We start from the raw sequence: 15,795 nt of genomic DNA on the forward strand, positions 1-15,795 counted from the left end.
GCACGAGTCTCTGGGTTCCATCTCCAGCCCGATGCCTCCATTTGTGTTTTAACTCTAGAAATTGGAGTAAACCACAACTTTTGGCTGATACATTTTACTTTTTTTCCTAAGTAAGATTCTTATGTACCAAACCCAAGTATTTGTGTTTTGCCCCATAGATGGTATTAGTTGTTTTGTTTTGTGTATTTTAATTCTTGAATCAGTAATTCATTCTGTTTGTTAACATGCTTTAGTTATCAAAAGGACTACAGTAACACCTTCCAATTCCTGTTAGTAATTTACTTCTTTTGTATACATACATGTTTATATTTAACTCTACTATTCTACATACTATATGGTACACTATACATACTTCTGCATATTATTTTTTCTACCTAGCCTAGCAATAACTTCTCAATAATTGATTTCCTTTTTGTATAAATATAAGTATATATTTATGTTTAATTCTACCATTTTATGCAATCTCCAGCATAGATTCTTATTTCTAAATCTCATTCCTTTTACTTAATATATTATAAAACCCTTTGCATATTATACTTAAGAACTTCTTTGTTCTTATGTTATTTGGCTAATATATTATTTACAGTTCTCTAAAGGAATAGAACTAATGGAATGAAAATTTATGTGGGCTGCCTCCCGGGGGTGTGGTCCAGATGAAAAGTGGTCTTCCTGCTTCAAATAGTCTGATCAAGAAAACCCCTGGAGGGTGTGCCTGGCACCTTGGGTTTTAGTTGATTCTAGAGTTACTCAAACTGAAGACAAGATTAGCCATCACAACTAGTTACAAAGTGTTGTATTTTATGGGTCTACCATAAATTCAAAAATAGTCAACCCCTTATTGGATTTACATATTACCCCAGTATTTTGTATTTACAGTATCGTTGCCCAGAGTTACTTTGTACATGTGCCACTTGACACATGAGCCGAAACTTCCAAAAGCTGAAGTGCTAGTAGGTCATAGGAATTTTGTATTTTAGTGGATGTGGTCACATTGCCCCCATAATCACTGGTGCCCCTTCCCTAGTATCATTAGTGAAATGCGTCCTAAAACTTTTAGGGTATTTGGTTTGTATGTTTGTTTCATATGTAGCATCTGTTCATTTGCTAAAGAGCCATTTGTATTTTCTGTTAGCTAACTGACTTGTACATGGGTGAGTTGTTGTTCAAGGAGGCTAGAGGGCAACTTATTTGCTTGTTGCTGTTTTTAAGACAGAGCTTTTTCCTGACCTGAAGCTCCTAATACGCCTTACCTGCTTGTACTTCCAAGGCCCAATATAGGATGTACTATTGAATAGTACTACTTAATCAACTATAGCACACCCACAAACACAAAGCTGTCACCTCTCTCTCTATCTCTCTCTATCTCTCGATTCTTTTTTTTGTTTGTTTGTTTTTGTTTTGTTGTTATTGTTTTGTTTTCAAGATGGGGTATTTCTGTATAGCCCTGGCTGTTCTGGAACTGGAGCTGTAGATTAGGCTAGCCTCCAACTTAATAGGTCCACATGTGTCTGACACCCAAGTGCTAGGTTTAAAAGTGTCTGCTACCACTGCACATCAACCTTAACGTTCTTAAAAGAATAATTTTCAAGAATTGAAAGTAACAGATATACAATGCTTATAATTATAAAAATAAAAAATTATAAATTAAACTTTATTACATTTAAAATACTAACATTTTAGAGTGAAAACAGACTAGACTATTTTAAAGGTCATAGGAGAAAGTAAAGAACTCTGAAAATGATCCTAAAATAAGAGGAAAGAGGGAGCTTCTTGTTTGTTTGGCTAGTTGTTCTTTCCTTTTGCTTTTTGTTTGTTTGTTTGTTTGTTTGTTTTTACATAGGTAGGGCCTCTCTGTGTGGCCCTGGCTGTCTTGTATTTCCTATGTAGACCAAGCTGGCTTTGAACTCACAGAAGATACTCTGTTTACTCCAAGTGCTGGGATCAAAGGTGTGTACTACCAGGGCTGGAGAGATAGAGTAGCAGTTAAAAAGCACTGGCTGCTCTTCCAGAGGTCCTGAGTTCAATTCCCAGCAACCACATGGTGGCTCACAACCATCTGTAATGAGATCTGATGCTCTTTTCTGGCATGCAGGTGTATACATAGAGATCTCATAAACTACCTTGCTGAGAGGTGACTTACTATCAAAATGTAAAGGACCTCAACCTCTGAAGCATGGTGAGGATGATGTACACTTTTAGTGTTGGTTTTTATAGACAAGTACTCTACAACTATATTAATATCTAGTTACGTCCATGTTCCTTCCCTGCCCCACCAAGTGTGGGGATGGACTAGAGCCTCATGCATGCTAAGCAAAAGCTCTACCACTGGGCATCGCAGCCCAGGCACAAGTCTATAAATACTCCATTCCTTATCAAACTTTAATCCCTAGTTTTAGCACATTGATATTTGTGTTTGAGTCAGCTATTATGATAGTTGTGAAATGGTAGTTTATAATTCTGCCATTGCTTTATAAACTCCTTGGTAGGCATTCTGTTTAGACGAGAACTCCCCTCCCATGCATTCTTTATTCATATCACGATGAACTCACTGAGTTCCTGCAATTTCTCACTATTATTTTTATGATGATACTCTAACTCCACAGACATGACCAGTGGGAACCCAGCAAGCAGCCTCATTCCTTTTGGAGTGGTCTTACTGTTTTTCGAGTACTTCCTTACAGCTGGTAGAGCCAGGATAGCCCAGCCTTACCAGGGCCTTCCCTGACTCAGCCAGCCTTAAAAAGTAAACAAGGTCTGGATATATAGCACAGGGGTGGTGTACTTGCCTCACACGGATGAGGAAAGCTATGTTTGAATAAGCCCTGGATCTCATTGTTTCTAGGTTCTCCTGAAGGGCAGGATAGGCAGTAGATGTGTGTATAAACAAGTACATGAACAAATACACACACACACACATCTGTGTCTTTATTATCTATGGGTGTGTACCGAAACCAGAATCTCTGATGCTAATTCATGGCAGGATTTTACTCTGACTGCCTCACTTTCTGTGTTAACTACCTTTCCGTCAGTGAGCAAACTAATTCCATTACCCTCAGTCTGTTTACCTCCTGCTCCTGTCTCCCAAGTGTGACCAAACTAAGATATGTCCGCACTCTCACCTCTGGGTACTTTGGCAAAACCGTGGCTCTGATAAAGAACAAGAAGACATTGCTTTCTTTTAATTATTGTGAGTTGAGAGCGAGACTGGTGATAGCTGACTTCTGGGAGAGAGGCTGGGTGGAAGGGAGACACGGGAAGATTTGCTGTGGGGATTTTTTTACACTGTTTACTTTTATCACCTACGTAGGAAAATACATGTGTGAAGTGGGCTAACATCAGGATTCTAATTTTCATGGTGCCTTTTTATTTAGCTGTCTAATTGTTTGAGGGAGAATTTGGAGTCTTAACTTTCTTCTCAGGGTGTCTGGCTCCTCTCTGCCCTGCAGGAAACAACACCTGTTTCTATGGGAAGTGCTACTACTGCCGAGAGACGGAGCCCGCCTGTGCTGAGGGCGACCTGATGGAGGGATCCGTCACACTTTGGCTTCCAGATGTGTGGCCTTTGCAGAAACATCGACATCCCTGGGGCAGGACTTACAGAGAAGGCAAATTGGCCAGGTAACTGCTCCTGTGAGCCGTGATTTAAGTCTGTCCTCATAGGAGCCGGCCAAGAGTAAAAAGAATTGTGGATTATGGCAAACCTGCCAGGCAGGGCCCTGTTTTCAGCAGTGTTGGTTTGTCAGCCGTCTTGCTATCATAAGAAGGGAGATTAAAGTGGGGCAGTGGTGGTGCACACCTTTAATCACTCAGGTAATTAAGCACTCAGGTAATAGAAGCAAGTGGATCTCTGAATTTAAGGCCAGCCTGGTTTGCAGAGTGAGTTCCAGGACAGCTATAGACACACAGAGAAATCCTGTCTGAAAAACCCAAATAAAAGGGGAGAGATTAATTTTGGTCACATTACTTTGGCTTCTAATGTCACAGTACATCACTGCAGAAGCTTGTGATGGCAGGGGATGCTTATGTTGTTGTTGCTGCCAGAAAGCAAAGGCAGAGAGAAAGAACCAGGAACAAACTGGCTAGGCAGGGACTCCTGGAATATCCCCTTTATCCTCTTCCAGGCACATTCCCAGTGATTGAACTTCTGTCAGACCCTAAAGGTGCAATAGCTACTCAGACTTTCACAGGCTGAGCCAGGGCTTTATTTTTAGCACATGGCCTTTAGCAGACATGAGTATAAAGCACAGCAACCTGGGGAGGTATCTCGGGGTCAACAGTGCCTGCTGATCATGCAAAGGACCTAAATTTGATTTCCAGCTCTCACATTTGGGGCTCACAACTACCTATAATCCAACAGCCTTTTCAGACCTCCCCCAGCAACTGTATGCATGCACTGCACTAAACACACACACATGCATACACACATGCACATGCATACACACATACACACACAGAGATATGCAGGCATGCACAACACACACACAAATAAAAATAAAACAATTTTTGTTGCCTTTTAAATATAAGCCATAGCATGTGCTGCTAGTCTCTGCAGGCTTATATGTCCTCTCTAACAGTTCCCAAGTCCTATTGAATGACTACATTACTGAGGCCTACATCTGAAGTCTCTGAGACATAAGGCAAATCTTAAGCTGTGAGCCCTACAAAAATTAAAACAAAACAAAGTAAACCCCAAGTTAGGTGCTTGTAAGATACATTGGCACTGAAGAAGTACACTCTCATTCCAAAAAATAGAAAAAGCCAGGATTGGACAAAAGCAAGAACAGACATTAAATCCTCCAGCTCAGGCTGAGGAGAGTTGAGAGAGTCACTGGGTAAAGGTACCTGCTATACAAGCCTCAGCCCCCAGAGTTTAGTCTCTAGAGCGTATGTAAGAAGAGAGAACCAGCTCTACAGATTCGTCCTCTGACACTCACATGTGTGCCATGCCACTCACACATGTCCTACATATCATGTACATGTGCACACAATAATAATAATTCATTAAAAATAATCTAAGGGGCTGAAGTGGTAGCTCAGCATTTAGGAGCACTGATTGCTCTTCCAGAGGTCCCAGATTCAACGTGGCAGCTCACAACTGTCTGCAACTCCAGTTCCAGGGAGTCTGACACCCTCACACAGACACACAGACACAGGCAAAACACCAATGCACATAAAATAAAATAAATTCTTAGAAAAAAGTCTAGCTCCATGTCCAGAGTTAACGGCTTGCATTGGTGCAGTGTGAGCTACAAAGTCTCAGCCAGCCCTGTCCCTGTGGTAAAGTCCACAAAACTTCTGTCTTGAGATAGTTTTGCCCATTGCCCATAGCTTTCCTCGGTGGGCATGTATTCACATTCCTGGTGTCTCAAACTTGTGGAGTGTCCCTTGCAGCCTTATTCACAGCTCTGTGTGTCACACTCTTGGGCTGCTGGAGGAACCCTGTCTGTACCCTCTCAGGACCCCTTTGGAATCTCTGGAAATGGCTCCACAGTTCATGTTACATATGCCTGCTTCATTCGAATCACGTGGATGATGCCAAGGTCTGCACTATTGGAGCTTATCCAGGCTCTCTTGGACCACAGTGGCCTCTTGCGTGTGTTATGGTTGGACAGAAGTTTAGCCTGGGATGGGCGGAATCTTGCAGGCCCCTAAGATGCCTCAAGGTATCTTTGCTGCTACCCTGGTGTAAGGAGCTTGGCTTCTTAACGGTGCTAGTCTCCAGCAGTTGTACCCCTCTTGGCTTGAATTTTTTATGTGTATCTTTCCTGGTTCAAGTTTTTCAGGTCTTTTTGCTCTGCATTTTGCTTCCACTTCTCACACTAAATATGGCCAAAAGCAGTCAGTAATCCCCATACTGCTGCCTTAAATTACCTCCACCACAGAAGCCAGCCCACACAGGTCTCAGGATCTGTACATAGCAGACACAGGTTTTCTTCAGAATGTAAGATGATTAGCCTCTTGTCTGTTTCCCGATGGAGTCCCTGTTCCCATCCCAAACCTATTAGCATAGCTTTTGCTCTGTATTCCTGCCAGACTTAGTCTCCACCAGATCCTCCCAGCAGTCTGCTTCCCACCAGATCCTCCCAGCAGTCTGCTTCCCACCAGATCCTCCCAGCAGTCTGCTTCCCACCAGATCCTCCCAGCAGTCTGCTTCCAGCACACTCTACTCTCCCTAGCTTGCTTCCCCTTGCACCTGTCAGACGGTCACTGCAGTGCTTGATACAGTTTTCTGCAGAGCTTCCTGTCTCTAACAAAATACCCGATGTTTTAAATGAAGGAAGATGTTTTTGGCTCACAGTTTCTAAGTTTCAGCCCAGCTTGGTCTGCTTTGTTGCTTTGAGATTTATGGTAAGACAATATCAAGGTAATACACGTATGCTGTGGAGGAGAGTTACTCTCCTCGTGTGGCTCGAAAGCAAAAAGTGAGAGAAGGAAGGCCAAGGCAACCATGTCCACCTGTGGTTGCTCCTACGTTTGCTCCCAACAACTTGTCTTCCCACCGCAAGGCCCCGCCTTCTAATAACATCGTAGTCTGGCAACCAAACTGTTGACACATAGCCCTTGCCCTTAGTAGCTAAACTGTACAGTCAGGTGTGGCTGGCACGCAGTAACCCTACGATGCTCCTTCCTCCAGGTGGGAATATGACGAGAGCTACTGCGATGCTGTGAAGAAGACGTCCCCCTATGACTCAGGCCCACGCCTCTTGGACATCATTGACACGGCTGTCTTTGATTACTTGATTGGCAATGCTGACCGCCATCACTATGAAAGCTTTCAAGATGATGAAGGCGCCAGCATGCTCATTCTTCTCGACAATGCCAAAAGGTACAGAGCAGCAGGACTGGCTGGCTTTCGTCAGTGTCTCTAAGTCACTGTGCTAGTCAGCTTTCAGACACAAGCAGGAGCCTGGATTTCCTTCCAGACCTTTAGAAAGCTTTACAGGTTAAGATGTGTGCCTTCCTCCTTTGGACTGAGAACTCACTGTGTGGCCCCACAGTTATTCTCCGGCATCTTGCAGCATCTTGGCAGGAAAAGGTCCTTGTTACAGGAGTTTATTGCTGTTTGATACTTTCGTGCAGGCCGTTAATGATCCTGTGTCTAATTAGTCATGCCTAGCTTATTTTTAATTTAAATGATCTGAGCTGTTGGAGCATGAAATTATCTAGGCTCACAGTTGGTTTTTATAGATTATGCTCTTGCTTTGATGCTGAGAAGGGAAGTACTTGCATCTAATTCCTGTCTTAATTTAATTTTCAGCTTTGGGAACCCCTCGCTGGATGAGAGAAGCATTCTTGCCCCTCTCTATCAGTGTTGCATGTAAGTTATACTCAGTGCATTTTCTCCTTCAGTTCAGTACCCGTGGATCAGTTTTCTTGACCTTAAAACATCCCTGTTGAATTTTCTACATGTACAGCCCAGAACTGTGTGAGCCCTGACGGGCGAGGGAAACGCACACACAGTCACCCAAACTCAGAATTCTTTTTGAATTTTGTATCAGTAACTTTGTAGCATCTATAGTAATATGTGTTTGTTTGAATTATTACCTCTACCACCTACTAAAAACAGTCTAGCTGGGCTTTGACAAGCCTAGCACCTAGGAGACAAAAGCAGATAGATTTCTGTGAGTTTGAGGCAACCCTGTTCTACATACTGAGTTCTGGGATGACCAGGACCACGTAGTGAAACAATCTCAAAAAAAAAAAAAAAAAAAAAGATTGTTTTAAAATCTGTTAATCTGTAGTGTCCATTGCTGCATCAGGTTTATCTTGGGGTTTTAGGTTGAATGTTTTCGCTTGAAATTATCTAAACCAAAAACACTGTTCTCTAAGTATTTAATAACTGATTTAAATATATTAGAGAATAAAGGAATTAAGAAGTCAAGAAAATGAACCAAAACCTGGCCCTGGGAGCTCCCACTTCAGGCCCTTACTCCTGGGCTGATTTTGAAGTTTACACATCAATAGTCATTGAAATTTATGTCATTTGGCTGCAGAAAGCAGGTTTGGGAACATTCTAGTCCTGGTTAGCCTGGAAACAGGACACCTGTGGCTATGTCTCCATTTCAATCTTCCCTGCCCTCCACCCCCATTTGTTTGTTTTTCCAGTGCTGGGACTAGCTTCAGAACCTGTGCTCCTAGGCAAGTGCTGTATTGCTGAGCTGTACTCTAGCTCCTTCACACATATACTTCTGTTGTGTGTGTGCAGGTGGGCGTGTGTGCCGGTGTAGGCTAGAGGACAGTCTTGGGTGTCATCCTCAGGAACTGTGCACCTCTCTTCTCTTTTTAAGACAAGGTCTTTCATTGCTTGGAACTCACTGAGTGGGCTAGGCTGGCTAGCCATTAAGTCTCAGGGATTCTGTCTCCATCTCCATGGTTCTGGGATTACAAGTATGTGCCACTATGCCTAAATTTTTTATACATGAATTGTGTGGCTCAAACTTAAACAAGTTGTGCTTGCAGGGCCAACCCTTTACTGACTTTCTTCAGCCCACCCATATTCATCCATCTTTTTTTCTTCCTTTCCTTCTTTTCCTTCTCCTCCTTCCCGAGCTCTTCTCCTGACCCCTTCTTCCCTTACTACCCCCATATCTCTGTTTTTGTCTTTCTTTCCTTCACAGGCTCTCACTGACCTCAGCATCCCAGTATTCTTGCCTCAGTTTCCCAAGTACTGGGCTTCCATGTGCTGCGGTACTCAGCTCTTTTAGTAGGAAATGGGTCTTTTGAAGGTAGTGTGGTTAACCCTGATTCTTCCTACTGATACTGGAAAACTGAGAGCAGGTGGGATAAGGCAGTCAGCACCTGGTGTCATCATCATCTGCAGAGGAAAATATGGCTCTGGGTCTGCAAAGTGAGTCAGAGTGGGCAGATGCCATACTGGACCCTGTGTTCAGAAAGTAACAAGAGTGCTGTAACCTCGGCACTTAGAAGGAGGCTACCCGATACCCTGTCTAGAAAAGGGACCTCAGAGAAGTTATCAGCAGATGAGGCTGCAGATGCATGGGCTTGCATCTTCTAAGAATATCCCTAGGGCAGAGCTTCCTTGGTGACCTCTTTCCTGTACCACTGGCCTACCTACCCTACAGTAGCCAGAGGTGTGAGAGCCTTTCTGCTCCACTGTTCCTCTCCTGAGAAGGCTTGTGAGAAGATGTTCTTTTTTATTTTTATTTTTTAAGATTTATTTATTTTATGTATGTGAGTACACTGTAGCTGTCTTCAGACACACCAGAAGAAGGCATCAGATCCCATTACAGATGGTTGTGAGCCACCATGTGGTTGCTGGGATTTGAACTCAGGACCTCTGGAAAAGTAGTCAGTGCTCTTAACCACTGAGCCATCTCTCCAGCCTATGAGGAGACAGACATTCTTGAAGGAATTCTGTCCATCTTGGAGAAGCATGTACTGAAGAATGAAGCTGGTGCCAAATCAATCAAGCAACAGCTTTGCTACACTGGAGAAGCTCTGATGTCCTAGCTGTTACAGTACAATCCAGAAAGAAGACTGTCACCCATCATGGGTCGCCCATCTCTTCTGTGCTGGGTGCACAAGTAACCATCCCTACTTTAAGTAGCTGTAAAACAGTCTACTTCTCGCAGTCAGACATTTCTGCCTGTCAGTGAGCTGTAGAACATCCACATTCTGTCCGGTTACCCTTACTCTACCCACCGAGAGGCACGGACTTCTCTGAGGCGATAAATTCTCTTTGGTTAGTCATTTTGTATGTTTCATTCTGCTGTAACAGGAAGTCACAAACTGAGACATTTCCCCTACATGTATTTATTTTATTAGTAGTGTTTACATGTTTGTATGCGTTGTAGAGGTATGGGATTGTGTGCCACAGTACATGAGTGGAGTCAGAGGACAACTTAGTCACCTGGCTCTGTTCACTTACATGGGCTTCAAGCTCTAACTCCAGTCACCAGGCTTATGGGACAACCGCCTTCACCTGTTAAGCCATCTTTCCACTGTACAGAACTAGCTCCAGCAGCTAAGAAGCTCCAAATCAAAACACTGGCATACTGAGAGAGCTTTCTCACTATGCTACCACATGGCAGGAGACCGTAGGACAGAGGGGTAGCGTCAGATCCACTGAGCCCTCAGTTGCTCACTTCTTTAGAGCCTCCGCTTCCATACTGTTACAGTGGCAACTGAATTCCCACGTGAGTTTTACCCGGGATAAACACCTAACGTCTAGCGAGTGCTTAGTGAAGTAACTTAGGAAAATAGTCTCTTTAAAAATCTTTGTGTGTGTGTGTGTGTGTGTGTGTGTGTGTGTGTGTGTGTGTGTGTGTGTGTGTGTGGTGGAGGAGGAGGAGGAGGAGTTTTGAGACAAGGTTTCTCTTTGTAGTCCTGTCTGACCTGGATCTTACTCGGTAGTGAAAGATCTTACTGCCTCTGCCTCCTAAGTGCTGGGATTAAAGGCATGTGCTATCATTGCTCAGCAAAAAATAGATATTCTTAAAGTAACTTTTTTTCTTTTATTAATAGAATTTTTATAATTTAGAAACATTTGAATAATGGAGTTGAAGTCAACAGGAAGAGAAATATTTTCTCCTAATTTCTTCACTCTAACATAATATATGGACATTTCCCTGTGCCACTTAATTTTAAACCTTTTTAATGGCTGTGTGGTATTTCCTGATAGCTTAGCCATAATTTGAAGTATCCCTCAGGTGTTAGACATTTAGATTGGTTTAGTTTTTCTCTTAGTGATATGAATATGTATATATCTTCATGTATATCTCTGATTACCCCCCACACACCCAAATTTACACCATAGCAGTACAACTTACTCCTAATACAAGGCAAATCTGAAATAGAGATGGTTAAAAAAAAAAAAAAGACAAACAAAAACCTTTCTACCATGAAAGCTTTAAGCTGAATTGAATATTAAGATGTTATGTAATTTATTTTAAAACTTTTTCTTCCAGCATTCGGGTTTCAACCTGGAATAGACTGAATTATCTAAAGAATGGAGTACTAAAGTCTGCCTTAAAATCTGCCATGGCCCATGACCCCATCTCCCCAGTGCTCTCCGATCCACACTTGGACACTGTGGACCAGCGGCTTCTGAATGTCTTGGCCACCGTCAAGCAGTGCACTGACCAGTTTGGGACGGACACTGTGCTGGTGGAGGACAGGATGCCGCTCTCCCACCTCTGACTCTCAACACTAAACAAGTGGAACTGATTCTACAAAGATAGAGAAACAGCACAATCAATTCCAAATGGCATGTGACGGCCTGCAAGTGGCCACAGCGGGTGCTGGTGGAAGAAGACAGTGGCCCTGGGAATGCTCAGTGTTTTCTGCATTGCAAGCTAAAGACCACAGTTCAGCGGAGTGTCTCTGTGGAATCACCTCTCAAGCAGCAGGCAGCAGCTCTGCTCAGTCTTTATTCCCACACCAGAGGATGAGCAGGTTGACATTGGCTAAGGAATTAGTTCCGGAGTGTGTGTCTGGGGCGAGCCTTGCTGTCCTTTCTCATGCCCATGGATTCTCTGAAAACACTTTGCAGTCCCTTGTATCTTTAAAAAACAAAAACCAGAACTACTCAGATTGAAAAACATACTGCTCCTCCAGAGAGGCATCAGACAAAGTAGCAGTCTGCTCCAGGAGACCTGTTTTTAAGGTAGATTGGAGGAAAGGGAAGGTCAGGAAGGTCTTGGGACTTTAGGCTATTGGGTGGTGTGGATTTGACATCTCAGGGAAAAGAAGAGGGAGGGACTCACTCTATAGGACCAGGAAGATAATTAACTTAGTAAAAAACAGCTCCCTCTCTGTTTTGGTTCTTTGATATGTCCAAAGCAAACAAGTTGTCCCCTGGTTGTGTTCATATTAACTACAATCATTTCTAGAGGAAATACTATTACAACCCAAGCATGATCCTCTATGAACACTAATTTACCCCATGCCCACCTTTTGCCCAAAGTAGCAAAACAAATTACAGCTGTGCTCTTTGCATCCTCCCCTCCACCTTCTCTCCCCCACCCCTTTCAGTGGCATTGTTTATTTTGAGGTAGACTGTAGACTCTTCCTCTAGCCCGTGCTGATCTGGAACTGACTGTATAACCCAGGCTCGAATTGAACTGGCAGCAATCCTGTGGTCTCGGCCTTCCACGTGCTAAGATGATAGGTATGAACCAACATGCCCAGCTCTCTCTCCTAAGGTAAACTCATACCTGTGAGGTGAATGGCCTGTAAGGCATTTGATCAATGGTGCTGTTCCTAGGAGGTTGGTGGCCTTGTCTGTGCCTTCTTATGAGAAAGGGCCCTGGTGGCTGGACTAAACTTGTAATGTGTGCCCTGCAGGTAACAGATTTTAAGCCTCTGAGCCTTGAAATGAAGAGATCACAAAGAGCCTTAATATTTCTGTCCACATCAAATGCAAATTCAGTTTCATATGGAGTTTTGATCCTGTGGTGTAATAGAATTCTTCCATCTCCAAGTCAGGGTTAGTTCTGTGTTCTGGCAAGTCATTTGTTGGTGAGCAGCTGCCACATAGTTAGAGAATGTGTCTGGGACAGGAGCTGCATTCAGACTGTGTTCCCTTGACATCTTGTCCAGCTCTGGACTTCTGTCAAGACCAGCCTTTCAGCATTGTGCTTGACATTTAATGCCAACCGCAGAGCCTGGTTTGAGGCAATTACCTTTGAGTTCATAATCCCTGGTTTCTCACATTAAAACCTAGTAGCCTGTAACCACTTTTAGATGGCATGAAATTAGGACAATTTGTACATTTAATGTACATTTTGAGGTAGATTAAGGAATACACTCCATATTTCCTTTTTTAAATTTGGGGTATTGAACTTAAGAAAACAAATATTGGCACAAAACACTAAAATAGTGTTAATCAAAGGAAGCTCTGAGCCAGGGAGTGGTGATGTACATCTTTAATCCTGGCATTCAGGAGGCAGAGGCAGGCAGATCTGTGAGTTCAAGGCCAGCCTGGCCCACAGAGTGAGTTCTAGAACCAACCCCCCCCCCCCCAAAAAAAAAAGCAAAAATAAAAGGCAGTATTGAGTCCAGTGTCCAGGCTACCTGCTGTGCACGTCAAGGAAATCACAGTTGGATTTTGAGATTAGTGTGGGTGTTAGCACTGTCTGCTGATGGCAGTGAGCCCTCCCTTCAGTGCTTAGGAAGCTGTGGACCAGCTTCCATCAGACACATCGAGCTGAGTGGGAACTGTTCCCAGACAAGCAGCCACACGTGGAGTGTTGAAGACATAAGATTCTTCTGGGGGAAATGTTTCATCTTTTCTTCAGAGAAGTTAGAGAGAGGTCATCTCATGCTTCATTTTTACACTCAGATCTACAGTGACAAGTTAAGTCAGGGGTGACAGGGCAATTAGAGTATAAAGTTGTATTCTAACTGGGAATTGGATTAAGCTGGGAAAGGTACATTTGGGTGAATTCTTGGCATGGAAGGGGGGGGACATCTGTATGCTTCCAGCCCCAAATGTATAGACAGTACTGTAACTCCAGCCTCTTTTTGGGTCATTTACTAGATTCAGACTGTTACAGTCAAGGCACTGGGAGGTTTGGTCAGCTCTAAATTTGCTTTACCAGCTGGACAGCCACACAGATGGATGCATTTAATACAAAGCCAAGAAACCCGAAGCCATTGCTGTTCCTCCTTTCCTCCCACCTCTTAAATATATGCATTCTGAAGTCGAAACAGGAAGGTCTGAATATAGAATTTTATTCTGAAACTGATCTTTTATCTAAGGCTGCATTGTATTTTTGGGAGGGCTATAAGAAATTCACCTTTAAAACAATAATCTCTAATTTGCTGAAGATGTTTGGTATTTTTAAAGGTTTTTTCCCTGTTTGCACTCAGGGTTAAAGTGTCAGACTACATTTTTAGAAGAAACTAGAGAAACTCAGGTACATTCACGACAGATTATTCAGCAAAGTGGACCCTGACAGTTTTCAACTCTCCCAGTGCTGGAGACAGCATTGCCATCCAAAGAAACTCACATTTTCTTTAAAACTCATCCCCCGCTTCCTGTTCCTTCAGCCTCCCTTCCCTTTCTTCCCTGGATCTCTCTGATTATCTTGAGATCAGCACACCTGCTGTTGGCACACTCTCCTGAGTCCTGTGATCAGGGTTTCCGCATAGGAGGTGGAGGTTTGGGTTAATAAGGTCATCTGTGTCCTACCAAGGAAAATATTCTTCCTTTGACACAAAGAAATACTGACTGACACTGAGAAAGGACCTGGCTAGTAAGGGTTAAAATGCACAGCCAGCATTTCCTGAGCAGCCTGTAAGCCAGGTGACCAGACTCTGAACATGCTCCATGGGGGAGACTGGCTCTTCTCCCCTTGTTTCTCTAGTCTGGGTGGTGAGTGTGGGCCTGACACTGTACTGTAGGTCTTTAGGACCTATGGTGGTCCTCATAAACTCTTGGGGAAAGCTGGGAGTAACTTACTGGGGAGCTAATTTATTTGTCTAAAGGGTGGTGTAGCCATCACCACCCTCTAGTTTGATCTGCCTAGGATTTCCTCTTGGAGCTGTTGTGCAGATAAAGGTTGTACTTGGTAAGATACCAAACAGATTTCTAATGTGTTCTATGGGTTTCAATTCTGAAAAAATAAAAGATTTTAATATATATTACTGTATCATGTTTTCTGGTCACCCCCCCCCATGCTTTCTGTACCATTTTTGTTCCTACTGCTGTGTTTCAGGGAGTGTTACATCCTTTATCTCTACTTAACCTTCCATAGGGACCGACCGCATCCTGTGCTTGAAACCTCAGACGTCCTTACAGGCTTTTGGAAGGCCCACATAGGTTGTAGCTGTTGCACAGGAGTTGTCATAGTGTCCGGTGTTTCTTGGATGTTTATAGTTACCTTCTTTCTCGCAGCATCTTAGAGATGAAGAATTACGAATCCTCACTAGGACTGGGCAGCACAGTACACTACAGACAGGAAAAAAAAAGGTTTCCCCGATTAGAGTTCTTAGGATACCCAGAATTTCCATTTTTGAAATAGAAATCTAGTGCTAAACCCCTCGGCCAGACAAGCATTGTTTAGATTTCCTCTTGGTGTGCTGCCTGAGTGTGCCTGTCTTGTCATTGTGTTTGAACATGACAGATGGAGGACATTCTGGCATGCGTTCCTCCCCGGTTCACCACACACAGATACCAGTTTTCTGTTGTTGTGATAAACATCATACCAAGGCGATTTATGAAAGAGAACGTCTATTTGGGATTACAGTTCAGATGGATCCACGATGGTAGAGGCAGCGGATAACAGGCTAGAGCGGAAGCCATGTCTTCGGACTTTTCAACCACAAGCACAAAGCAGAGCAAACTTGAAATGGTGTGAGTTTTTAAACATTTTTATTGTGTTGTTTTTTGAGGCAGGGTTTCTCTGTGTAGTCCTGAATGCCTTGGAACTTGTTCTGTAGACCAGGCTGACCTCAAACTTAGAGATCCGCACTCCAGGTTCTGCATTTATGACAAATTCTTAGGTAATGCCAATGCCTTGGGTCTTTGGATGGCTGGAACAATTGGTGAGAACTCATAGCTTCCTGTAGTTCCCACAGTGGCCTCTGGATGTCCCCATCACCCACGAGCTCTTCCTGGCATTTAAGTCCACTAGCCCCACAAGAATGGGATTTGTGACAGATTTGCAGAAATACATGGAAGACTGACCCAGACACTGGTGTGTGGATTTGCTGTTTCACTCAATGTCGGGCCAACGTCTTGGCGAGACACTTACCTCAAGATTATTTTGTTGTTTTCTGAGAAGGGATGTCTTGAAGTCGTTAGTCTGTAGGATTTCCTGTTAACTTATC

General features: G+C 43.4%; 1 protein-coding gene across 2 annotated transcripts in view; it reads left to right on the plus strand.

Moving 5' to 3' along the window:
* FAM20B (FAM20B glycosaminoglycan xylosylkinase) overlaps positions 1 to 14,565 on the plus strand; it is a 34,826-nt gene extending 20,261 nt beyond the window's left edge. For both annotated transcript variants that reach the window (XM_080940793.1, XM_080940794.1), the window contains exons 6-9: positions 3,447 to 3,618; positions 6,635 to 6,826; positions 7,259 to 7,318; positions 10,929 to 14,565. In XM_080940793.1, coding sequence (XP_080796919.1) covers positions 3,447 to 3,618; positions 6,635 to 6,826; positions 7,259 to 7,318; positions 10,929 to 11,160 — 656 coding nt within the window. In that variant the 3' untranslated portion in view covers positions 11,161 to 14,565. The remainder of the gene's footprint in view (positions 1 to 3,446; positions 3,619 to 6,634; positions 6,827 to 7,258; positions 7,319 to 10,928) is intronic.
* Positions 14,566 to 15,795: the final 1,230 nt, after the last annotated feature.

This window comes from Micromys minutus (assembly GCF_963924665.1).
Source record: "Micromys minutus genome assembly, chromosome: 1".
Classification (NCBI taxonomy): Eukaryota; Metazoa; Chordata; class Mammalia; order Rodentia; family Muridae; genus Micromys; species Micromys minutus.